We start from the raw sequence: 23,949 nt of genomic DNA, 5'->3' as shown, positions 1-23,949 counted from the left end.
GACTACAGGATAGCACAAGTTTGCACTCTTGCCCAACCTTGACATAGTAAAACAGGGTTGTACAGCCAATATGGTCCTAGACTGGGCAGGTCAGAAGAGAATTACAATATTTATATTTATATCAGCCCCTGGTAGGATTTCTGGCACCACAACATTGTCGCACCTGTTATTTCAGTCAGCCTAGAGTGCAAAGTTTCAGGGTGAGGGCTGTGTGAGTGTGTGTGAAGTTGCATAACTAATGTATTTACCAAACAGAGCCTTGATATTCATAAATAGCATGGTACTTTTCATGTTTTTGTGTTTAGGCAAGTAAAAAATAAACACAAAAATGCACATTTACTTCATCTGATGGAAACATATTTACAAAAAGGAATGTGAAAGAAAACTGCAAAAAGAAAAGGTGGGAACAGAAGTGCTTACACATTGACACTATAGTGTCTAGTGTCAGACAGACAGTTCCTGATGTCACGTTGCTCTGCACTCACAGGAAGAGATCACAGTGTTACCAAAGATCTTGGCTGGCAAGATCGAAGCAACTGGAGCCAGACAGTCGTTTGATTCTGGTGCTTCATCTCTGTGAGCTGAAACGTCATGTACAACTGTGACTTGGTTTCTCTCACATAAATATTTATGCGCAAAGTCTGACCAATGTCCAAAATGTACTAAATTATTGCTCATAGTGCAAGGATAAGGTTTGAAGACACACGCAACCTGGGAATCAGGCATGGGTTGATTTTTGAGAAATAAATTATTCAATGTATGCCCTCTCCTGTAGTTTGTGTTTTGACCTTATCTACCTATGATCTTTTTTCTCTTCTTTTTACCCTCACCACCCCTGTCAACCACAAATGCCCACCCTTTCCTGACTCTGGTTATGTCAGACTCAGGGGAAGATGAAGAAGAACCCCCTGTTAAAAGGGGCTTGTTCCTCCCTGCCATCGCCATGTGTTTACTCACAGGGGATTTTGTGATTGTTGGGTTTTTCTCTCTAATATTGTGGAGTCTTTAATTTGCAGCATATAGTGCCACAAGGCAACTGTTGTTATAAGGCATTGCTTATACATAGTTATCATATTAAATAGGTCAAATAAAAGGGTTTAGTTATGGGACTAGTAAATTTATTATTTTTTCTATTCTACTGTATAACAACACGCCTCTAATATTGTGTTATGTTGGTCTGTTGCTTTCACAATACGGTTTAAGCTGTCAACAATTTTGAGGGACGTCGCTAACAAACAGAGCATGACAAAAGCACATATAGCATATCCTAGATATATTACAGGTATATTACAAAGACTCTGACATGTCATGTGAAAAGAGAAGCAAAATCACCAAGTCCTTATGTTTATTACACAAAATGAACAGCAAAGGCATCACTTTCATGATTTACGACTTTGACTCAAAAATACTGTACTACTCAGCTGAGTAATGTCCTGATATGTGACCATTCAGAATTAGGAAAAGTAGAGAAAAAGGCTGTTCTATGTCTTTCATATGCATTGTTAGCGATGTTATGCAATTAAGCAGGAGCTCAAGAATTAGTTTTGACAGAAACTCTAGAAAACATCAGAAGTGGATGGACAAAAAAAAATGTAATTACAAACAATGCATTTAATTAAAAAAAAGGAAATGTTGAATAGATCAGCCTTTGGTACAAAGTTATAAAAAAAACCTCACATTTAACCTGTTGATATCAAGTAAATGTTCTTTTTGCTTAGTAAAGAAAAATTTAAACCACAAATAAGTGTAAAGCAATGTGTTTTAGTCACAGGCAAGGTACAGTCCAGGCATGTACTGAAGATAGTGATCAAGAAGGCAGAAAACTGACACTGCTTTGTTTGGGAGAAAGTAATGCTAAAAGAAAATCCACCATCTTTATCTCTGAAGTCAACATGATGCTACATGTTGTATATGTAATATCACACTTTGTGCAAAAAAAGCACATAAACACGATGCACGCAAAATACAAAATAAAGTACATTGTAAATACATTATTTTGGATTTTACTTGGTTTAACCACTTTATCAGCATCACTTTCAATGTGTAAATACAGTTTATATATCAGAGTGAGAAGTGAAGTGTCTGTTGTTGATGGATTAGCAAGGCTACACTAGTCAAAGCTAGAATCCAGACCTGAGCAGAGATTATCCTTTCAGATGGTTGACATAAATAACTGACACGCCGGCTGTGTCATTCCTTGGAAGGTGATGTATTCAGCGTCGGATTCAAGGTATGATTCCTAGCAGATTAATCAGAGCGTACTGTTGAATTACTGAAGCTGCTTCAGACACTTCTTACCTTTCTTGGTCAATTAGGCTCCACTGGATACCATACATTCTAAGAGTTCGCTGATGAACTCAAAACTAAAGCACTTCTTAGTCTGTAGAAACTAAGAGGCAGTCTGGATTTTTATATACAACAGTAAAAAGCAAAGGTTCAAAATTCAGAGGTTATTATTCAAGGCTTCTGGTTGGTTCGGTCACACAGTGAAGATCAAATGATGATAGTCTCAATGTGAAAGGCATGTGAGTATGTAAAGGAGGAGGAGAGCTTCTGAAGGGGAATGGATGGAGGCACAACAGGAGTGGTAGAGGGAGAGGACGAGGTGGAAGAGGACGAAGTGGGGGAGCGGCTGGCCCATCGTGAGGGGAGACGACGGTTGGCTGGGCGGGCAGGTCTTGAAAAGCTCTTGTGGGAGGAGGAAGAAAAGACAGAAGGCTCTTCATTTTCCTGAGAGGAAAAAAATGAATTAACATTTAGGATCATCACACCGTCCTGTCTTCAATCAAATTCACACACTTAGATACTTTACATTCTGTCATGTGTTCCATTAGTTGTCTTCTTGACCCTAGGGAAAACAACAGGCACATTTCAAACAGGAACACTAAAATAAAGGATTCTTATGTGAAAAAGTCACACATGGTGGTCGAGGGGAAAGTGAAACTGAATATCTTACATATGCTGCAGTTGAACCGATTTAAAAGCACTTCAGAATCATCTTGGGTAGTGCTCCTCAGTTGTGCCTCCAATTACGTTCTTTTCACGAGGTCAAATAAAACTGGCTGATAATTACTTGCACAATTTCTTAAACATTTGCATGACTTGAAAGAAGCATAATCACTTCAGCTCACTCCACTCTGCAATCTGCCAAGGGCATTTAGTCAGCTGGTTTCTTGCAGATACTTCTGTAATTTCAACACAAAGGCCAGAAAAACACTTCCACTATAGAACCATTGAAAGATGAAAGACAAGCCAGTGAGGGTGAACAGACCTCCCTTTTTTAAACTTTATATACCACACTGCCAGTTCCTTTTGTTAAGAGCCTTTAAGCAATGGAATGGCCCAGATGCCCAGATTATAATGGAGACTTTGGCCTGCCTCTGTCTCTTAGCACATACCAGAAATAAACAACATTCCCACTGGAGCTGTCCTCAGTCAAGGGTAATTGCCTAGTGTTTCATAATGGAACAGAACAAAATGTACAACTTCCTGGTCCATTGGTATAACTGGCCCCAAAACTATAGTATTACTTAAATAGATTTTGTTCAAACTTAAACACAGAGTTGCAGACTTTCTTCAAGTGAACTTTCTTTATATTAACATCTTCAATGTGAAGATCTGCTGAATGAAAAAAGCATTTCCATTAATACAAGCATGCATAATTCTGTCAAGCTCCACCCACCTGTATTACAAGCTGTATCTCTTTCACACCACTGGCACTGTGGCTGCTTAGCTGTGCATGACTGGCGTGTGTCTGTAAGTTGTGTGCACTCTGTGTGTGTCTCAAAGTAAGAGGTAAAGGCAGAGGGTTCACATTCAGCATGTCCAGTTCTGTGGCGTTCTTCTCCTGTGCAGCACTGAAGAATGGGTTAGAGTTAGAATGCATCTCGTTCTGTTGGTTCTGTTGTGCCCGAGCTGCACTTTCATAATTTTTCAGAATTCTTTCCACTGCTCCATAGTTGGACCTGGATCCCTCAGGCCTCGGGTATGCAGCAAGAGTGAGGGGTTTCCACGGATGGTCATTCATTATTCGAGGCCCAGGTCTGGAGGAGTCAGACTGGCAGGAAGACCCAGAAACATGTCTTGGCGCTGCCGTCTGTCTTTGTTTGTTCTCAGCAGACAGCTGCTGGAGTGAAACAGCAGCTCTGACTGGCTGAGTCTTTGCTCCATAGGGATTCTCTTTCTTAGAGCTGGAATCATCCACAGGCTGAGCTGGCTGAGTACTTGCAGGCAAGACCGGTTCAGAAAAAAGACCCTCTGTTGCTCCTCTGTGTTGTGTTTTCTTCGAAGGACTGCTTGCTGTTCGAACTTTGTGCTTGACCTCACAATGGTGTGCAGGATTATGAGAGGGTACTGGTGCTTCCCTAAGAACAGCCTGTGGTGGAACAGTTGAAAGTACAGAAGGAGGTTCTTGCTTTATAATAGCCTCCTCTGGTTTAGTGGTGCATCTTACTGACCTTGGTTGGACCTCAGGGTTCTGTATTGCAGACTCTGAGACAGTTGCTTCAGGATGCACACCCATGATGCTAGTGGTTGCATCAGTAAAATGTGGCTCAAACTTAGTCTCTTTGGAAGGTAAAACCTCAGATTCTGTATGGACCGGCTGGAAACCCACTGAGCTGGTATTCGTTGCACTAAAACTGTCTTCTCCATCTACCCCACGGCCCATCTCTGCCTGAAATAAAGTTCGGTTGAACTCAGCTGTTTTTTGTTCCAGCATAATGTTTCTTCTGGATCCCTGAAGGTTGGGGCTGACAGGTGAGGACAGGAGCAACTCTACAGGTAATTCTCTGACAGTTTGAGGTGTTTGTGCCTCAGCACCTTTTAAATTTCCAACACCTGGACCGTAATCTGAACACAGATCTTTCCTGGCAGTCCGTATGTTGACTTCAGAGAAGCTTTTCTGCACAGATCCATATGTGGACAACTTACTGTTAGTGATCTTGCTTGTATCACAGGACCAGCGGTTATGGCAACAGGCCATATTACAGTTAGAGTTAGCAGGCACAGAGCACGATGCTACCACACCATCTACAAAAACTTTTCCTTCATTTTCTTGTAGCATAGCCCCAAACTTCCTGACAATGGATGGGCTGCTACACTTTCTGTCCACTAAAGCGCAGGGACTATGGCACTTCTTCACAGTTGATATTGGAGATTCTGGGATGTGCAGTTCTGTGTCCGGATGGATGGGAGTGCTCAGATTCCAGGAGGAGGTCCGAGGAGGGATGGGTGGGGCTGCTGTATCCATTTCAGAGTGCACTCCATGGCTTGTCTGTGTGTTTGTGTAGCCATCTGGATCACTGTTCTTTGTTGTCCAGGATTCACTCAGCCCTCTTTTCACTTGCCAGGTGTTACCTGGAGACAAAGTGATCCAATTTTCCCTCTCCAAGGCCAGGAGATCATCGTAGATCTGGCTGAGGTCACAAGGAGCTTCATCAACATCTAGGCGCGTTTCATTATGGTCAAAGAGTATGTCACTTTCCTGAGATAGGCACAGAGATTCAGATCGATTCCTGAAAGCAAATAAAGTGTAAACTGAGTCCAGTATCTTTCTACAAAATCAATCTAGACAATTTACATCCGAAGTTTGAAGAGAAATGTAATGTATGTACACTTTGCAATAAAACAAACATGGCATTGACACTATGTACATGGTGAGCTTCAGCAGACACAGATTATCCTACTCCTATGCTGGTGCCAGAGAGTTAACATAAAAACAGGGCTTTACCTCTTATCTCCGTTCTTCTTTCTGATCTCATCCTGGTAACTACAAAGCTCCTCACTTACACGAGCAATCTCTTTGAGAGCCTGAAACAGACAAACGTTGCAGAAAGAAAGACAATGAGACAAGATGAATATTGTGTAATGCCAGAGTATTTTATCACTAAAACCTAGAGCTGGTGGTATGGCACATAAAGAGGATTATCTGCAAAAGGTCACCAAGTGATAACTAAAATACAGGTACAGGCCAGAGTACGGGTACACTGTTAACATCACCAGTGACAAATATAATGTAATATATCTAGTGTTAAAGTTAATAGCAAATTTAAAAAATAGATAAAAACCCTCACAGCATTAAGAGCAATCGTATTCGTCTTCTTGTCACTGCCGTCGCTCGGGTCTCTTTCCTCATTGCCTTTACAAACATTTTCCTTTTTTACTCCACATTCTGGGGCTCCGTGATAATCAGCATCCAGCGCTGCTGTATCCACATCTTCCTTATTATCAGTGACTGAGCTTTGCTGCCAAGTCCCTGCAGATTTCAATACATCCACAAGCTTAGGTTGTGAATACTGGCGCCGAGCGAACTCATTACCAACTATAAAATCACACAGACTGTCTTTCTGGAAACAGGTGGAGTGGTGACTGTCTTTGTTACTGCAACCACCATCAACACTGATGCTTCTGTTGTGATAAAGTCCAGGTAAAGATGGATGTCTGTTTGGCTCTGACTGACTGCTGCTGCTGAGTGGCTCCGAGTGGGAGTTATCGCTGAGAAGACTCGACCCTGTGCTGGTGGAGCGGATGCTGAGTCTATGCACAGCATCACTGGCGGCATCCTGTCTGCCACTGTCCAGTCCAGCCCCTGCTCGCTTGGTTCTCACCTCACAGTACAGCTAGACATGAGAAGAGGAAACAGAGGTCAGAATTTGCACAGCTATGTTGACAGACTTTGTTAACAGGTTTCTAATAATGAAGGAAATGCAATATTGTTATTAAAATAGGCAAATATTTTATTTAGAATGAAAATATTTTTGAAAAATAATATCTGTAGTAAGATTTTTTTTTATCCACTGATATTATTAATTTAATGACATGCATCTTTTAACAGACTAGTGTGTTACAGCATAGCCCAACCTCAACCTTAGGATGAGATTAAATATAACAGATAATGAAAGGCTCAAGCAGTGCGAAGACTATAAATGGCACCATATGATTATACAGTAAAATTCTGAGTCCACTGCTTATGCATAATAATAACTTCATGTTAAATGATGAGAAGTCAGGCAAGACAGCTAATGAACATTTTTAGACCACAGCAGACTAAAGAAAATAACATTCAAAGACTTCTCTCAAATAACATTGGATAACCTTTGGCCTCCTACCATGGAAATCTTAAAATAGTAAGCAATTCATGCCGACTAGGCTCCCTTCTCATCATGCAATGTCTAGATGGGACTACTGCGCTTTAGCCTTCTTTATTCCTCTGTTGTTTTCCTCTCTAATTTTCTGGTCTCAAGGGGGCAAATTAGAGCCACATGTTCTTTTCATAGCAAATTGTTCCAGTGCTTTTGCTCTCTGTCCAACTACTTGGGTATAAAAAACACTAATCTGTTTTTCTGGGCATGTCAGATTTCAATCCACTTGTTTAATTTCTAAACTTTATGTAACTACATAAAAACAAAACAACATTTTAAAAAAACTTAAAAATAAAAAATGTGTATATTGCAAAATAGCAGGATGATAAACAGCTAGTAAACTGGTATAGGTCAGAGAGCAAAGATTTAAAGTAATTTCTGTTGTTCTAATTCAGCAGCCTGATTGATGTAGGGGCGCAAACTGTTTAACAGGAGCGTGACCCTTGAGCAAATGCTCCTGTACCTTTTTCCCTGACTGCATAAGTGAAAACAGACTGCACAAAAGATGAGTGGGATCATTTGCAATGCCCAGACTTCTGCAGATGCAGTGCTTGTTGTAGATGTCCAATAGTGTTAGAAGTGAGGCACCAATGACCTTTTCTGCTGTTCTCACATAAACAGGTATACTTCTAAACATTAAAGATCAAGGATTTCCTAAACTTGTGTTCAATTAGTCAATTTGCACTTTAGAAAAGTGTGAATAACTTCACACCAAGTTTGGACCAATTGCACCATATCAGCACACTCTATTATCCAAATAGAAATAAGAAACCAGTCATTTTTCTGACTGCTGCAGACTTGTCTAACATAGATGTTTACATATGGAGGAGTTCATTACTGCAGCACTCCAGGTCACTGACAGTCCTAATCACTGCCTCTCGCCTGTCTCAGAGTCCAGAGGACTAGCAGAGCGCTTTAATTCCTCCAATGCCTTTCTTTCCTCAAACTCCGTTGTAATGATCAGGGAGGATGTTTTCACACAGTTGATGGTGAACAGGATGTGAAGGAGGGAAGTGTTACACACTGTAGCAGCTATATGAAGCCATACATCATATAATTTCCTGTTATGGATGGACAATTAAAAGTGGCTAAGTTAACTACTACTCAACAACTACTGTACAACGTTTGTAATTTTTGCATACTTGGTGTGATGTTTTACTTTTTATGTGATAAGCTTTTGTTGTTGTTTACTGTTATATAAACTTGCTGCAAAACAAAATTGCCCTGACTGTGACTATAAAGACAACTTTCACCTTTAACCACAAATCCAATGAAATGTGGACATACTCTCACACTCAGAACATCTTACCTCTTCTATTTTCTTCTGCATATCCTTCAGCTGGCTCTCCCACTCCCTTCTCTCCACGTCAAACCTTTCCAGCAGCTCAGCTTTCTCTCTCAACCAGTCCCTCTCACTGTGCTCCAGGCGGCTGCGCAGGTCCATGGCCGTAGAATATGTATCTGCCAGGATCCTCTGCTGCTCTTCCCTCTCCCTGCGGGTCGTCGATGTCTCACCGTGCTGTTCTCGAGTGCACCGTGAAGCTGAAGAGCCAGGTCCTGCTGCTGACTGGACCCCTCCACGTACCAATCCAGCAGCCTCTCTAGCCTCCAACTGAAAGAACCAGACAGGGAGTGCACAGTTTGCAGAGGAGGAGAAAAAAGTTAGCAGGGAGATTGAAAGAAAAAGAGTGGGAGAGACATTGTAGAAAACAGTCGTGATAAAGGATAAATTGCAATTGGAGAACCAGAGGATGAAAGCCAGATGACAAGACATTCAAGGCAGGAGTAGGAGAAAATGTTAAATGTGGAATTAAGAGAATGAAGGAGGGGCAGGAAGAGAAGGTGGAGGAAGTGGGGGAATAATACACCATGGGGATAAGTGTGAGTGGGTTCACAAGTAGGAAGAGGGAGAAAGGCAAAAAACTGAATACTGAAAATATCCTGTAAGAACCCACACACAGGTTCATAGGTTCAGGGTTCAACTTTCTTTTCTATGGTACTTAACGAACACAGGATACAGTGCAGGATATGGCATTTTCACACACTGGAAAATATGTCAGCAGATGTGACCTCAGTCAAATGACAGTCTGGTAATCCAGTTATTTGTGTTAAGATGTTTTTTTAACACAAATAAGGCTACAACCATGATTCCTTTCAATGCAAATAGCATTGAAAACATTACTAAAATGCCAATCTTTTTGGATTCAAATAGAATTTTCTGTTTTAATTAAATCAAGGTCCTTTTTAAGTAAGATAGGATGGGCATTTCCCCTGGGATTTTCCCTTTTGAACAGCCAAACATGGACACTGAAAGTATGTTATCGAATTACTGAGAATGAAAAGAAATCTTGCAAAACTATGAACTGTAAGAGAAAAGGATAGAGAGAGAGAAAGAGACATCCTTAAAACTGACTTAGCCTGAAAATAACAAACACTGGAGCACTGATGGCCTCGCAGTTTAATATAGCAGTGTTGGGGAAAACCCATCTGATGTAGAGAATGTGCTTTTTAACAGAACTAAGGATAGGGGAGTGTTTCAGTACACAGATCTGTGCATTCCGTGGCAAATGTGCATTTTTGTTGCTAGTAAAAAAAAAAAAAAAAAAAAAATGGCTTTGGTGCTGGAAAGAGCCCAGGACAACGCCTGTGCATATATTAGTGTGCCTGGGTGTGTGTGCATGTGCGTGTGTGAGTTTGTATGTAGTGTTTGTTAGAAAGAGGGAGAGAATGCATAAGCTTGCACAAATGCGTTATTTCAGTGTCCATCCGCAGACACAAACCAAAAACCTCGGTCATGGTGTTATTTTTGCCTGTGGCCTGGGGTCAACAAATTATGGAGTAGGAAAACAAGTCAACACAATCTGCCTGTAGCTCTTTTCAAAGTTCTCCACAATTAGAGATGGGTGATGATGGGTGCTGTCCACACTCTATTTAAACATCTAAATGTAAACAAGTAGTGAAAATACAAAAATAACATGCTTGGAGTCACAATAAAGAGCCAAGCAAAGTTTTCAATGATTGACAAAGGAAGTCAAACTGTCTTATAAAGGAAAAACCACAGGAACACGTAAACAGAGACGCAGATTACCAGCATTTCTTCCAGCACAAGGAAACACACTCATTCACATCCTTAAATTCAGTTTTGATACACAACCTCCAACTACTCTTGGCCACCCTGACAGTCACTGTATGGCACACAGGGTATATAAAGGTAACTGTGTCACCAGGGTGACCCACTATAAATAGCGAACACACAGCTTGTACAATGTTACATTCCAAGGGGAGGCGGGGAGCTGGGGTAAAGGGAGAAGGGAGCGTTGGCTGCTAAAGCAGAATGAGATGTCTCCTAGCTGCCAGCAGCATTCATAAATCAGTGGCATGCAGGGAAATATGCCTGGAAATATCTGGGCTAAGACCTCTGCCTGGGACCCTGGATGCTTCTTTGGTATCTGGAAACAACATATAGCAGTTACAAAATACAAAAGCCCACCAAAGAAAATTATGTGCCTTTAATATATGAATATATGAGCACAAACATACAACTGCTGATAAAATACTGCAGCCCTTTGTTTGACTCACTTTGGCTTGGAGCCCATAATCTCTGGTACAGCAATTAATCTAGAAAACATATCAGTGAAGACAAACTTTAAAAAAAACTACTCATATGGCTAAATCTTGCAGCTTCTTTATGATTCACCACCTATAAAACGACCAAAAGAGAATAAATTAAAGTCTGATACTGCTTTCAAAATGTCTCCTTAAACTGCACTAATAAATAAACAGCATCTAGCTGTTCAGCTAGCAGCATACTGTACTAAAGAGCTCAGTTGATGCCACTTTAACGTTATGACTCAGTCGAATGCATTTAACGGCAGTTTTTAAAACATATATGCACAGAGTTTACATGTATAAATATTCTTCATTCCATTACTATTATAGATTGTCATCAACGTGATCAAAGGTCACATTCAAAGCGCCCTCGCGATTTCTTGCCCTTTAGTACACCATGTGTTTGCTTTGTCTCACTAAAAAACTGATACTTCTGCTTCTGGCACAGTGAAACCAACATGTTGAAAATGACAGAGGAGTTTGTCACCCACACTGAAATAGTTCACATATCACTTCAAAGTGAAATGAAGCTACACCCAACTTGCTCGGCTGACCTCCACTCATTGATTTGCATTCATTCTTGTCAACCTTTGTGAGGTGTTTCACAGACAACTAACATTTGTTTAGTTCAGTAGTCCACATAGAAGTGAAAAGAGTGAAATAAACAATAGACTCCAGGCTTAAATCCTGTATTTTTCTAACCCCCCCCCTCATATGATATGCAAGGTAATTAGAAGTCTGCAAGTCAGTTAGTAGAGTTCTCTGCTGTAAATAGTTTGGATTTGGATCTTTAACGGCAGCCTTATTTTTACTCTTGGTAAACATGTGCCCAAAAGCATAAACTGTGGCAGGATGTGGCATCAACACAAACAACTACAATGGAGTAAATCTTACTCAGCATGTCACATTTCACTTTTGTCTGTTTGTGCAATCCATACAGAAAACTGTGAGTGTGCATGAGAGGCAACATTCTAAATACTCTCATTTGACACAAACACAAAACACTATGACACAAACTACTATGAGGCCTTTGCAAACATTTACCAAGGACAGACACTGACAGACACCTGTGCCAAAAAAAAGCTCTCAGGTGGCAGGTAACTGTCTCTAATACAGATAAGTACATTTACAGCATCTTGGTGAAAACATCAGTGTGTGTGTGTTTCTCTGGTATCATGGTATGCTCTGCAGAAACTGAATTGTCTTTCTCACACTGGTTCACTGAGCTTTACGGACACAAAGCAGAACAGTAAATGTCCGTTTTTATTTGGCTATTTTTCAACCACACTGTGAAAAGGCCCTGGGGGACAAAGAGAAGAGCTGAGAAGTCACAGTCTGCTCTCTACTCACATACAGAAAAACTACATTATGGTAGTTAAACCATATGTGTGTGATCTGACAAATCCCTGAAACTTAGTTTAATTCTAGTGTTATTACATCATGAGTGGTTTTGTCAGACTTCTCAGCAGTATCATTGCAGCAACCCCTTAATTTCTATCACCATGTTATAGAATTTAGGAGCTTCATGACTTTACTCAGAAGGAGATCAATCAGTTTAAAGTCTGTGATAGGAATGATATGGGGCTCAACTAGCAGATAAAGCTGCTGTCATCACAACATCACAGAGAAACTACAGATCTAACGAGCAAAGAGACATGCAAAGCAGTCAGCGTGCAGTGAAGTCTTAATATTAACAGAGTTCACAGCATGAAACGTTTTCATTCTTTCTTTTGATCTATAAAGGAAGAACAAGTCTCATAAGGTTTAGGCATTAAAGCGGCTAAATAAATCCATCTTCTGATATAACCAGAAAAAAAATGCTAAATCCCTAAAGCCACACTGCTTTGAAGAATAGCTGTGAATGGTCATTCAAGTGATCCATACAGTGCCCAACACAGCATGGCACTGGTATGCAAACTTAACTTCAAGTAGTTTCTGTCCTTTTTCACCACATTTAACAATAGCTATCCATTGCCAAAACAGGCTAATGTTTCATTTTCCCAGAGCCAGCAGTTGAAAGCCAAGTTTGGTGTTGGTTTCTGGCTCGGTGAGAAAACTAAGTTTGTCTCCTCCATGCAAATCTTTTGTCTGAGCTGAGGCTTGAGTTGGATAGAAGCCACTGTCACTTATCACCCTGCCATATTGGCAGCAAGTCCAATTTACACCACAATGAATGCCAGCCATGCACAAACACAAGAAAATATGCAATTATTAAAATAAGATGTGTCTGTGTGTGTACATATATACTAAAAATAAAGTCACCATCATCCCTCACTTACCTGTGCAATCCTGCATTTAAGTTCAGCTTTCTCCAGCTCCCATGCACATCTGTCTCTGGTATACTGCAACTGGAGCTCGGTTCTCTTCTCTTCTTCTCTCTTCACCTCCACCTGCACTTCTTCTAAAACCGTCTTCAGGTCCAACAGAATCCTCCTGTTCTCCCCTCCCTGCAGGAAACCATTTTTTTTTTTTACAATCACAGAAGAACTCAGAAGAGAATGGATGTTTGATAATAGACAGCTGGTTACACAAACAGAAGATTAAACATTCAATTTCACTCCAAAGAATAATCTAAGAACATTAAACATTAAGTACACCAATTTATAGTTGTGTGCTACTGACAAAATATTCGTGTTTTAGTATAGCTGACAGAGGAGTGGTAATGTTCTCAATTACTTGAATGTCAGCCACTTCTCTCAACAATGACTCCTTCTGTCGCATCCATTCTTCTTTGTCATGTACGTGTCGCTTTTTCAGATCCTCAAATTTCTTTTTTAGCCGTGTATGCTGGGCTTCCCGCTGCTGTTGCTGCTGCTGGGGTTCTGGACCTGGCCACATTTGCCCCCTGTGAATCTCAAGCTGGGACCCCGCTCCACCCTCTGCACCTGCGGGGGAAGCACCGAGTTGCGTGTCGTAGATCTGACTGAAGACGGTGGGTGGGGAAGAGATCCTCCTCAGCGGGTTGCGATTTTTTCCCTTGCCTCTGTCTGCCCTCTCCATCCTGGAGCACGGGACAAACTCCCATCCCTGAGAAGGGACGTATCCCCCGCCAGCACCGCCCCCACTGTGCAGCCCCGCGCCGTTCACAAAAGCGCTCCACATTTCTCAAGTGCATTAAAAGAACACATTAAAACAATAACCTGACTGGATCGATTTTTAGAGGACGATCACAAAGCAAATCTTTAAGTAGATCCATCGATTCTCCGTATGGGATAAGTAGGAAACATTTTTCAAATAGTTCGGCATGCTTTCTCGTAAACTCCAGCTGCTTTTCAAGTGGTGACCAGTGGCAGAAAACGTTATCCAAACCCGATCAAATCCCACGTCGGCCACACAGCAGCGCTCGGGTGAGCAGTCACAGCAGCGCTTACGCAGGACGCTCGAGTCCCTTCCATATCTTCACGGGGGAGAAGTTAAGCCCTCATTCTGCAGCAAATCCCCACGGTATTTTCTCTCTCTCTTAAAGTGCAGGTTTTCTGCTGTGTCCTAAACCTGCGCTGTTTTTAATTTCACATGTTTAAAAAAATAAAAATACAAAAATAAATCCCGGGACGCTCAGCTCCGTGCCGCGTCTCTGCCCCACACACAGAGACGTTGTAGGCGACAATCCAGAGCAAGCAATGACAAGACACCCAGTAACCACTCTGAGGCGAATGGGAGAAGCTCCCAAAAATATATTGTGGAGTGCACTGATGTAAGAGCTGCGGAGTATTTTTACCCCCTGTAACCACGAGTTTATACCCTTAAAGCCAGATAGCTGAACGGCGCCTGCAGGGGTATTGAGGAGTAAAAGAGATGCTCTAATCTACACCAGGCTCCTCTAATTACGCCGCAAGAGGTGCCACCTTGTGCTGTACCCATGGCAACAAATCTCCTCACTGTTAGCTAAAAACAGCTAATTTTCACTCTTTACATTTTTTCTTTCTTTCTTTTTTTAAAGCTTTTTTTGTTAGCGTAATACTAGCACACGATATCTTCAACTTCTGCAAAAGAAACTTACCAAAAGAAACTTTACCCCAGTAAACAAAGCCTGCCCATCTCTCCTCTCTTAGCCATTTCTCATCCGCTGTCTTAGCATGCGAGGGGGTGACTATCACGAGGAAAGCGACGAAGGGTGTGTTTGTATTTATCCTCAGAGCTACCACTGTGACTCTATAGCTTGTCTGTAACTTCAGGCATGTAAAAAGTGGGCTAACTCGTGCTGCTTTTATTATTAACGTTGTAATTAGCAGGCGAAATAACAGTAACGGCTTACATTTACATGCACTACATAGCGTTTGTGTTAGTATGCTATGTTCACGCGCAAAAAATACGAAGCACGTGCAGCTTAACCGAACACTGCGCTCTTACCTGTTTTTCCTCTGATAATCCCGAGTGTTGCAGTGAATGTCCTCATTCCCCCCACACATACACATTTCATTTCAGCCAGCAAAATAGGCTGAAGTAACTGGAATGCGGCGGTTCAGTTAAAAAAGATCGGAGAGCGAGAGGCTACCGCTGAATTTATGCTTTCATTAACGGGAATAAAAAAAAACCTTTTCTCTCTCTCCCTTTTCCCTCTCCGTCTCTCCTCCTCTCTCCCTCCACAGCTGGCCCTAATATGTGACGTAAAACATCCCACCGGTGGGATGAAAGCAGTGGACCGGTTCCGCCCCCGTCCTGGTGGTCAGGTCCGCTGGATAAACAGATCCACCAACGGTATGCTTCTGCAGACTCACCCAGAGGCATTTTGTAATATTCTCAGTGCAACACTAATGCAGATAAAATGACAGTGCTCCCGTTATGCTTCCCGTGACTGTGTGCATGATTTGTTGTACATTAGGCTGACATTTGGTGGTGACTCAGCACAGCTGCCTAAGAAGAAAAACTTGCAGGAGATGTAGTCCTACAGTATGAGTGTCAGTGTTATTGTGGGAGGGTGCTTGAGTGTGTGTAGGCCTATGTGCATTTTCACAGACTTTACAGTGTATTCATAAAAGATGTGTGTTTATTCCTGTAGTCACATAAATAAGGCACATGCACAGCTCGGGGTAAACTTTTCCCCTCACAGGTATTTTCAGACAGCTTTTCTTTCTGATTCAAAGAATCAGATATGCTCATCTTAAACCTAGATTGACCTGTGAAGGGAATTCTATCACAGGTTTTCACAGTAGGAAAACTGAATGACATACTCACCTAAAACTCCACTGTGCTTCAAGGTGTGTGGTCTCCAGGGAATGTTGAAAGCAGCTGAACAGATGAGTGGGTCATACTTGGAAAATGAAAAAAAAACTGTACCTTGCGTGACCTTACGTAATGTGCTCAACATAACAAAAAGTGAAATAAATCAATAAGTTAAAAAAAAAAGGAAGCAATAAAAAATAAACATAATGTGATGCAGAAAGTGTGCTCTACAGTACAAAGAACAGGGTGAAAAGAAATACCAATTTAAAAATGGTGGCATAAGACAGTGAGGAAAACAGAACAAGAATGAGGATCAGCAAAATGATGGGCTGAAACATCTGGAGCGATGACAGTTGAAGGAAAAATGGGAGTGAAGAGAAGAATGATGAGCATTAGAAGAAGAAAAGTGCAGGGAAAAATGTGACAGTCACTCTTGTTTTTATCAGCTTACAGAAAGTGGCTCCTCTGCCTGTTTGTCGTCCTGCTTGGGGACATCCAGGCGGTCTATGAAGCTCTGCAGCTCTTTCCTGAAGGCTTTCATCTGTGCGTTGATACGATACAGCAGCTCGTGCTCTCTGATCCTGAGGAAGAACAAGTTTGGACTTCAAAATCAGGTAAATTTGGAGGAGACTACGACAGTGTAGTGATCACACAAAACTGTGATAGTTTTTTTCATGTAACAATTACCTGCCACCTTCCTCATCCTCATCCAACCTAGCAAACAGCTCCCCATTGGTGACATATACTCGGGCCTCAGAAATGATAGTGCTGGTGTCAGCGATGAGCCTGTCAATGGTCCGACCCAGCCTCTCCGCCTCGATGCGGATGTCTATCATCTGCTGCCGGTCCTTCAGGCTTCTGGATAAAAAACGACTATCTACAGGTGAGTAAAGAGAGCGCGTCGGGGTGAGGCAGCGGATGTTTCTCACCTCGTCTGAGTCACTCTCTCCTCCAATTGGGCCCTCGCGTTTGCGATGTGGCGGGAGGAGGCGGGGGGAGGAAGCCGAGGCTGAAGGTGTGTCGTCGTCCCGCCCTCCGTCACTCTCTGCATCGCTGTCGCGAGGGCTGCCACGGATGCCCAGATGAGAGGCCAGGTCGTAGCGCTGCATGTTGGAGAGCAACACGCGGTTCTCATACTGGAGCTGCATAACTTTGCCACTCAGTTCGTTGATCTGCAGACGCGCTGCTTTCAGCTCCTCCTGGAGAGCCTCCACTTTAGCAGGGTCAGCTCCTCCTGGGGTTGAAATAATGCAACAATGGAAAATGGAACATTAGTTCAAATTAGGGTTGAATGTGCAGCTCCTGGAGTTTTTTGTTTCACATTTTTTTCACCTGGTTCAGATTTAATAAGCTTAAAAAGAAGAGATGCCTCTTTACTTGCAGTGCAGTTGCTTGACTCCTGCTACAACATCAATGACAGGCATTTAGAATATTAAAAAACATACAAACCTCCTCCGTGTCTTGATCCAGCTTCGTGGGACCCAGCCTTGTATTTAAGTTTATTGAGCTCACTTGTCACCTGAAGAGAAAACTCAGTGTTATCCTGATGTGTGTTTAGCATCAATCAGACTCATTTACCCAAAAGAAAAACAAGGAAACACTTGCCATCTTATGTTGATAATCTAGTCTGTTGCAATTTTCATGAAAATTGGTGTTAGAAAGCTGTCAGCATTTTTATTTTTTTAATATTTACATTTTTTGCAGTTACTGCAAAAAAATGTTTGTTTTTGATGTTGCAGAAATGTTTCAATTTTTTGTAGAATTTTTTGTACAATATATATATATATTTTTACTGTCTACCTTTTTGTTCTCTTCTTCCACATCTGCTAAATTCCTGCGGAGAAGTTCGGCCTCGTCTTCCACCAGCTGAAGCTGCTGCCTGAGCTCTGACAGAGCCTCGCCCTGCTCTCTGCTCTGTTGACCTCCACTGCTAGAGCCATCCACTCCAGCTGCTGCCAGACTAGGGGGTAAAGAGCAGACAAGCAGTGTTAATGAGGACGTCGGGTGCTTTTACTCTTCCAGCTTCTACATATTCAAACTTGAAATAATTTCAATAACTATCTTTGTCAGAATTTACATATTTAATATTCCCAAGTCCCCAGTTTTTCTTTTCATAACAGCTATCATCTCATTCCACTAAGCTGCTGGTTGACTCATCAGGATTCTCATGAATGAGTGCCAAGTACCTGTCCTCCCTCATGTCATCCAGCTCAGCCTTCAGCCCCCTGTTCTCCACCTCGAGCTCCACAATCTTTCGCCCCAAGATGTTTGCTTCCTCCTCCACGAGGCGTAAACGGAGCTTCAGCTCAGATTCACGGGTGGTGGGAGGCCCCCCAGCCTCACCTTTAGGCAGAGGGCTGTCCACATCCCCATAAAAGGACCGGTACTTCTGGAGCTCCTGCTCAAGTCGGTCCTTCTCTTTGTCAATCTTTGCCATCTTTTTCCTCATCAAAATGGCTTCCTCTTTGATGAAAGCTAGCTGGCATTTCAGATCTTCATTTTCTTCCTATGAACAGGTAGAACATTTATTTCATTCAGTAACTTCCCAACTTTTGAGAAATAAAGTATGTCTTAACTCTTTTGCCCAGTTCTTTAAGTTCTCCGAATTTTAGTCTCATAGACAAACCGGCGACAATACAGTGGTAATATAGCTTCCCTGGTGTTCTTATGACTTTGGTAGCCTGCTTAAAGATCCGGGTTTGATGTTTCTCCATGTTACTTTTACTCACTGTAAAATATGACTATCCAGCCAGTCTATAACATTTATTTTTCATTTGGAGATTTACACAGGAAAAATAACCTCTTATTAAACATATCAGCCAAAGGTTATACCTTTATAATCTCATAAATTGCTGACTCACCTCTGTTGGGGTCTGTGGAGTCTTTCTGTCTGCTTTCTGCCCGTCCTTACTGCCTTTTCTTTTGAGTGAGAGCTGCGGGGAAACAGTGGTTACATCACCATCAGCGGCTGCTTGGTGTTTTCTTACTGAGGGCAGTGATATCATCCAGATTTATGGAACACTGAACACTCGCTAATGGAAAAAGAGGACTGCTTAAACTCGCCCTCCAGAATGTTTCTGGTAAGATATTCAAATTCAAAGCACGCTGCTGTCTGTGCAGTTGTTATTTTAGAGCCTTGAAGAAAAACACCCAAAAACAACTGGTTTGTGAATATAAATATTTCTTACACATCACATCATAAGAAAGATATTTTGTCCTAAATATGTAATATTACTGCAGGGTAGTAGAGCTGCTGCACTGACAATGAACCTGGCTGTTATATTGCTATAAACCCCGAGTACCCAAAGCGGGTTTTTCTGTTTTTGTTTTGGATTATTTTATTTAGATTTTAGCTAATTTTAATCTGGAGCTCATAAATTCATTGGAAAACTGTGGAAAAACTCTGAAAGTATATTAAGAATTACTGCCTGATAAACCCTGCTCTTCAACCTCACCATCACATTTTCTCCAGTGATATTCAAATGGCATCTTATAACTTTTGGTTCAGGTAACAATTTGCATTGTGTAACTGCCACAGATAGTCAAACAAATGAAGACACACTGCCTTCAGCCCCTCACCTCTTTGGCCTTCTCCATTTCATTTTGCAGGGCCTGTTTGGTGACCTCCACCTCTATCAGTTGCTGCCTAAGCTTCTCGTTCTCCTCCTCTGTCTTTGTCCTCTTCTCCTCCACATTTTCCAGCTCATGGTGCAAGCGCACAGACACATCCTTTGCCACCTGGGAGAGGAGTGAAGACAGAATAAAGAAAAAAAGCATATAGGAAAATAAAAAGAGGAGGGAGGTTCAGTCATTGTTTTGATCATTAATTTAGATGATGACGATGATGATGATGATGATGATGATACATCCAAAGACTCACTTTCAGGTCTTGCTCCAGACTTCTAAGCAGCTCGCCATCCACTTGGCCACTTTCTGTGATCCTGAGCCTCTTTCTCTCAGCCTTCTTTAGTCTGTACTGAAGAATCCGACAGTTCTTGTTGGCTCTCTCCAGCTCTCTGCGCATGTCCTGCAGCTGGCAGGCATCTTCTTCATAGAAGGTGTCCCGCATCTCATCCATCTCTGCCCGCATCTCCTCGATTTCATTCTAATAAAACGTGGAAATGAAATGCGTGATGAAATAATCGAATCCAGCATCTGTTCGGTAAATTTGACACTACCATAAATACGTAGTTTTTAGGAACACTACAGAAGCGGTGATCATGCAGTAAGCGTGCAAATACAACAAGTGCGACTGTTGAACACACCAAAAGAAAAAAAAAAGAAGAATAGAAAAACCATGGCCTATTATTTAAGCAAATTTAAGCCCTGGCGTAGAATTGCATTACCTTCAAATCCTCGTTTTCATCCTCCAGTCTCTCCAGCTCTTCCTGTAGTTTCTGGTCTGGCTGTGCAGCCACCTGCGAACTGTCGCGCTCGGGGGACAGCTCGGGCTCAGAGCCCGGCGGAGATGCTGATTTCGCCTGCATCTTTGACCCTTTCTTCCCTAAACTCTTATTTAAGTGAAACTGTATTAGCTCGGACTGCAAGCATCCCTCCTTCCAGAAGCCGGGTCCGCAGCCCACTGTGCCTTTCGAGCTCTTTTTGCTGCTAGTTGCCTCCCCTCCCCTCGGATTTTTGCTCCTCAGTTTGGGGGATTTGGATGCGCAGGGTTGGTCGGAGACAACGCGGTTTTGATCAGCTCTGGAGGGCGAGGAAGCGTCTTCTGCTGGTTGGACGGCTCCTCTGTCTGCGGCCGCCGCGGGCCTGCTCTGCGTCGGGTTTTCAGCACCAGCAGGCTGGACAGCAGCCGCGCCTCTGGTGGCAGGAGCGCCTCCGGCCTGCCGCTCCCTGCCCGTGGACACTGGAGAATGACCTCGGCTACTTCTCCCTCCCCCTCCTCCTCCTCCACCCTGTTTTGATGTGATGGGCTTTGATGGGTTGCTGCCCTTCTGCGTAGTTTTAGAAGCAGCGTCTTTTAGCCCGGCCGGAGACGACGATCGCTGCTGCTGCTGCTGCTTCCGGCTGCTATTGTCTGGCTGCCGCGGCGAGTCGGCAGATGATGGGTTCATCATGGTGTCAGAGGATCAGCTCATCCTCAACAACATCCATCCCCTTTACCAGTATCCTTGTATCTGGGGGACAATTGACTTTTTAGACATAAAGGATAGGGAGGATGTAGGCTGGAGAACGATGCTCTACAGGTCGATCAAATAGTTTGCCTCTTGGAGTAAAGCCTGTGGAAAAAAATATATAAAATTTGGAAAAACTGACAGAGATTCACCGGGAGGCACCACGGATCACCGTGTATAGGCAAGGCTTATTAGGTTACACCATTGCCAGAGGAAAGCTGCCAGTAGGTGTGTTGTGAGCACCACTGATTAAGCAGTCGGTCATACAGACCCTGTTAGATGAGATCAGCTGCAGCTCGGCCGGGTAATTAGACAATCCACATTTACATCACACGCACCCAACGGGTGGGAAGTGGGCGAGAGAGAAAAAGAGAGAGAGCGAGGTTAATGTAACCTAATGTCTTTGGCTATTAAACCTTAGGCAGCAGCCAGCCAATTAAGCAGCGCTACTTGTTCAGTTGACAGACAGCCGGTTCAGAGTGGCCCCTGATCTGATCCCCGAGCGCCCTGAAAGAAACAAAGGGCGATCCAGCCTCGTGATGGATCACTAAGAACCACCCTCACACTCATCCGGAGATAGCTGTTTCCTGTCAGCCATCATCTTACTCTTCGTTTCCAACATGCCCGCTGACTCATTACTTGAATGGAAGATGAGCGACAAAAGTATCAGAGGCAATAAAAGAAAAACGCCCTTTTTAACCTATTACACAGCTGGCATTGTTCATGTTTTTTTTTCTCTCTTTGTTGCTTCAGTTTTAAATGGACCAGGAATCGACTGGCTGCCTCACAGTCCTCCTATTTAGCGCCGAAAAACTAAAGAATACTAAATCAGTCCAAACTGAGGAAAAAACAGCTCATACAGACTCATGTATTGCCTGGTGTGTCTTCTACAAACAAACAACAGCAGCAAGTGTAAATCATCCCACCTTGGAGGCCTGACTGAGAACATAATGTGGACTACAGTCAGACATTTGCCCTTCATACAGGTTATTGTTGCCCACATTCATCTAAAACACGCCTGAGTACTCAAAGGAAAAAGGTATCACCACGTGGAAATTATGCACTTTCAAATCCATCGCTTACCTTTTCTGGGGATTTTTTCTTCTTCTTCTTTTTGTCGGATGCTGAAGGGTAGTGATGATGGGGAGGCAGAAGAGATGCTGACTCCAGCGCCTCCCGACCACCGAGCAACCTGTTTCAATATTCATTACATTACATCATCGCAGGGAGGGGCCGAGCTGCACGGAAACGAAGCTGGGCTCTTCTCATTGGAAGAAGGCAGGAGCCTCAGTCTGTCCTGCTTTCGATGCCTCGCTCTGAATTGTGATTGGACACAGGTTCTCGCAGCTTTATATTAACCTGGTATTGAATCATTAATTTTTTTTTAGACTGTCTGCACATGCAGGGCATATGATTGTCTGCTATTTTAAAAGCATATAAGCATCATTTACCCATCATTTATATATTTTTTTTCTTATGCATCATGATTTATATTTGCATATACAGTAAGATACTGTACAGATACTTCAAAACAACATTCCATAAAATAAGCAAATATTCAAATTCAAATATGTAACATTGTTTGCTTATTAGACTTTTGGTTATACATTACAAGTCACACTTCCCTTTGTGGCTTTTAAGCAGAATACATATGAGCTCTTAGCTTTGTGGTGTTTAAAACATTAATTACACTGGTAGTTCCCATATGACGTCTTCTTGGCGGCTGCCTTCTTTTTCCCAAACCGAAGCTGATGCACAAAATTCTTCCACTCCCAGGAGTCAGACTAGTTAGTGCTTGGAGAGAAGAGAGGCAGCCTTCATGTACTGCTTTCGGGGGAGTAAATGAGAAATTGCACACAGAAATCTGTGTGCTGTCCATTTCTCCCAGCAATTCTTTCTGGATGTGTGTTGTGAGAAAATGGAAATGGGTTGAAAGCAGGTTAGTGTGTTAGTCCCAGGGAAAATATATACTGAGGGTAATTTATTCTGTTTGGGAACAGGCTGAACTCAAGGCAACTTCAATTTGATTATGTTATTAGTGGCTCAGACCATGAAGGCCAGACTCATCTGACCAGTTATTTGAAGTTTTCCTTCTTGGCCGTGCATCAGTAGTTACCTTATAGATGATAAGAGAAAGTGCATATATATCTGAAGTGTTGCATGATTGTTCCAAGATACACAGCTAAAGTGGTGAATAGTTGTTTGCATCACCCCACAGTGAGTAAAATAACAAGTATGCAGGAAGTGCCAGGGATTGACTTGGATTGAAAAGTGGGGATTTGCTATGCTCTGAAGGTTTTATGGCATTGGTTTTCTAGGCTTCACAAACCACAGATCTTGGCCTCCTACGTCTGAACAATCCATTTGCCTCTGTCACTTCAGGCTTTTGCAACAGTATATCTTGATCCGTTTTTAAAAAGACAGACAGAGAAGGTTCTGTGTTGTAATCGCAGTTTAATCACCAGACAAAATGCTGTCTAGCAGGGCCAATCCGCCACTTTGGGACAGGATAGGATGACAGATGTTTGGGGGCTTGCAGTCCCTTTTGCATTGTCACACATTCACTCCCTTCCCCCACTTCTACCCCCTTTCCTTACTCTGGTATATTCAATTATTTACTTGAATTAAAGTGGCAGATGTCTGCGTCATCAAGGCACTTATGTGACAGTCAAGGTTTCTAACTGTGCCTTGTGAAACAAAAGAAGGTGATAACTGGCTTAAAAGTGTGTCCTGTCTCCTGGTAACATGCAGATTTGTAGTTTGATAGCATATCTCTGTTTAACTATATTATATTCAGCATACAGTGTAAATATAACAATTAACAATTATTTATTTTCATCCAAGTAAATAATTGTTAAGTGGCTTAACAACGAACAAAAAACATTCCTCTGAAAACGACCACAAAC

The 23,949-nt window shown here is 42.3% G+C and overlaps 1 protein-coding gene and 1 long non-coding RNA gene across 9 annotated transcripts; one reads left to right on the top strand and one right to left on the bottom strand.

Annotated features, from left to right (window-relative positions):
- Positions 1 to 1,328: 1,328 nt before the first annotated feature.
- On the bottom strand, positions 1,329 to 20,781 carry LOC116322592 (protein SOGA3). 8 transcript variants are annotated; one of them, XM_039619441.1, is made up of 13 exons: positions 20,261 to 20,781; positions 19,795 to 20,019; positions 19,494 to 19,652; positions 18,776 to 18,847; positions 18,101 to 18,420; positions 17,715 to 17,874; positions 17,364 to 17,433; positions 16,602 to 17,148; positions 16,366 to 16,495; positions 15,927 to 16,002; positions 13,031 to 13,198; positions 10,722 to 10,760; positions 8,761 to 10,591 (listed from the first exon to the last, which is right to left on the bottom strand). In XM_039619441.1, exons 1-11 carry the CDS (start codon positions 20,399 to 20,401, stop codon positions 13,053 to 13,055), a joined length of 2,046 nt encoding a protein of 681 aa, XP_039475375.1. In that variant the 5' UTR covers positions 20,402 to 20,781; the 3' UTR covers positions 8,761 to 10,591; positions 10,722 to 10,760; positions 13,031 to 13,052. The 8 variants fall into 8 exon arrangements, with proteins under 8 accessions (XP_039475373.1, XP_031598553.2, XP_031598556.2 ...); XM_039619440.1 differs by lacking the exons at positions 8,761 to 10,591; positions 10,722 to 10,760 and adding an exon at positions 8,619 to 8,754; XM_039619443.1 differs by lacking the exons at positions 8,761 to 10,591; positions 10,722 to 10,760 and having other exon boundaries at positions 13,071 to 13,198; positions 15,927 to 16,022.
- On the top strand, positions 14,757 to 17,864 carry LOC120442615. The gene is made up of 5 exons (XR_005614822.1): positions 14,757 to 14,865; positions 15,341 to 15,449; positions 16,361 to 16,528; positions 16,633 to 16,797; positions 17,760 to 17,864. It is a non-coding gene; the product is annotated as an uncharacterized LOC120442615 (long non-coding RNA).
- Positions 20,782 to 23,949: the final 3,168 nt, after the last annotated feature.

Source organism: Oreochromis aureus, linkage group 11 (genome assembly GCF_013358895.1).
Source record: "Oreochromis aureus strain Israel breed Guangdong linkage group 11, ZZ_aureus, whole genome shotgun sequence".
Classification (NCBI taxonomy): Eukaryota; Metazoa; Chordata; class Actinopteri; order Cichliformes; family Cichlidae; genus Oreochromis; species Oreochromis aureus.
This window is presented reverse-complemented; position numbering and strand designations above follow the sequence as displayed.

Excerpts from the sequence above, each read along its gene's own strand:
- LOC116322592 (XM_031742693.2), bottom strand. The coding sequence starts at position 13,853 with ATGTGGAGCGCTTTTGTGAACGGCGCGGGGCTGCACAGTGGGGGCGGT. Across the intron at positions 13,199-13,427 it reads GAGAAGTGGCTGACATTCAA|GGAGGGGAGAACAGGAGGAT; the intron begins GTAATTGAGAAC and ends GGTTTCCTGCAG. Across the intron at positions 5,812-6,074 it reads ATACGATTGCTCTTAATGCT|GCTCTCAAAGAGATTGCTCG; the intron begins GTGAGGGTTTTT and ends TGTCTGTTTCAG.